This window comes from Carlito syrichta, unplaced genomic scaffold, assembly GCF_000164805.1.
Source record: "Carlito syrichta isolate Samal-C Ts95f unplaced genomic scaffold, Tarsius_syrichta-2.0.1 Scaffold148214, whole genome shotgun sequence".
NCBI lineage: Eukaryota > Metazoa > Chordata > Mammalia > Primates > Tarsiidae > Carlito > Carlito syrichta.
The window spans coordinates 1-573 of NW_007092310.1; the positions used below are offsets into that span (position 1 = coordinate 1).

General features: G+C 75.7%; 1 protein-coding gene across 1 annotated transcript in view; it reads left to right on the forward strand.

Moving 5' to 3' along the window:
• The first annotated feature begins 347 nt into the window (after positions 1-347).
• Positions 348-573, forward strand: part of GAS6 (growth arrest specific 6) — a 16,641-nt gene continuing 16,415 nt past the window's right edge. The window contains exon 1 of the mRNA XM_008050511.1: positions 348-474. Within this exon, the coding sequence (XP_008048702.1) occupies positions 460-474 (15 nt within the window). The 5' untranslated portion in view covers positions 348-459. The remainder of the gene's footprint in view (positions 475-573) is intronic.

Sequence of the window (573 nt, forward strand, 5' to 3'; positions counted from 1 at the left end):
GCCTGCGGCCGCCGGTGCCCTGGCGAGGGCTCCTGGGAGGCGAGTCCGCGGAGTGAGGGCTGTCCCACCCGGCCCCCTCTGCTCTCCCAGACCCCGCGCGCTCGCGCACCCCGTTTGCGCCCTCGGGACGGGCCTTTGCCCTCCGCCCACGCGGCGCAGTTTGGCGGGTCCGGAGCGTCTCGGTGCCTCCCTTCCAGTCCTTCAGAGCCGGCCGCCGCGAGGCCGCCCCGGTGGAGCAGGCCTGGACTCCAGCGGCTGCTTCCAGCCTCGCGCGGGGCCGCAGGCACTCTGGCGGTGGCGCCCGTGGCGGTGGGGCGGTGGCCCCCTGCTCACCGCGCCCTCTGGCCCGCAGACGTGGACGAGTGCCTGCAGGGCCGCTGCGAGCAGACGTGCGTCAACACCCCGGGGGGCTACATCTGCCACTGTGACGGGCGCGGCGGCCTCAAGCTGTCCCAGGACATGGCCACCTGTGAGGTAGGCGCGGTGCGTGTGGACGGGAGTGTGGGCGCCTCGTGGCGCTTGGCGGGGCCCCAGGGGGAAGGCCTCGGCCACTCGGCTCTGGGCCTCTGGGCC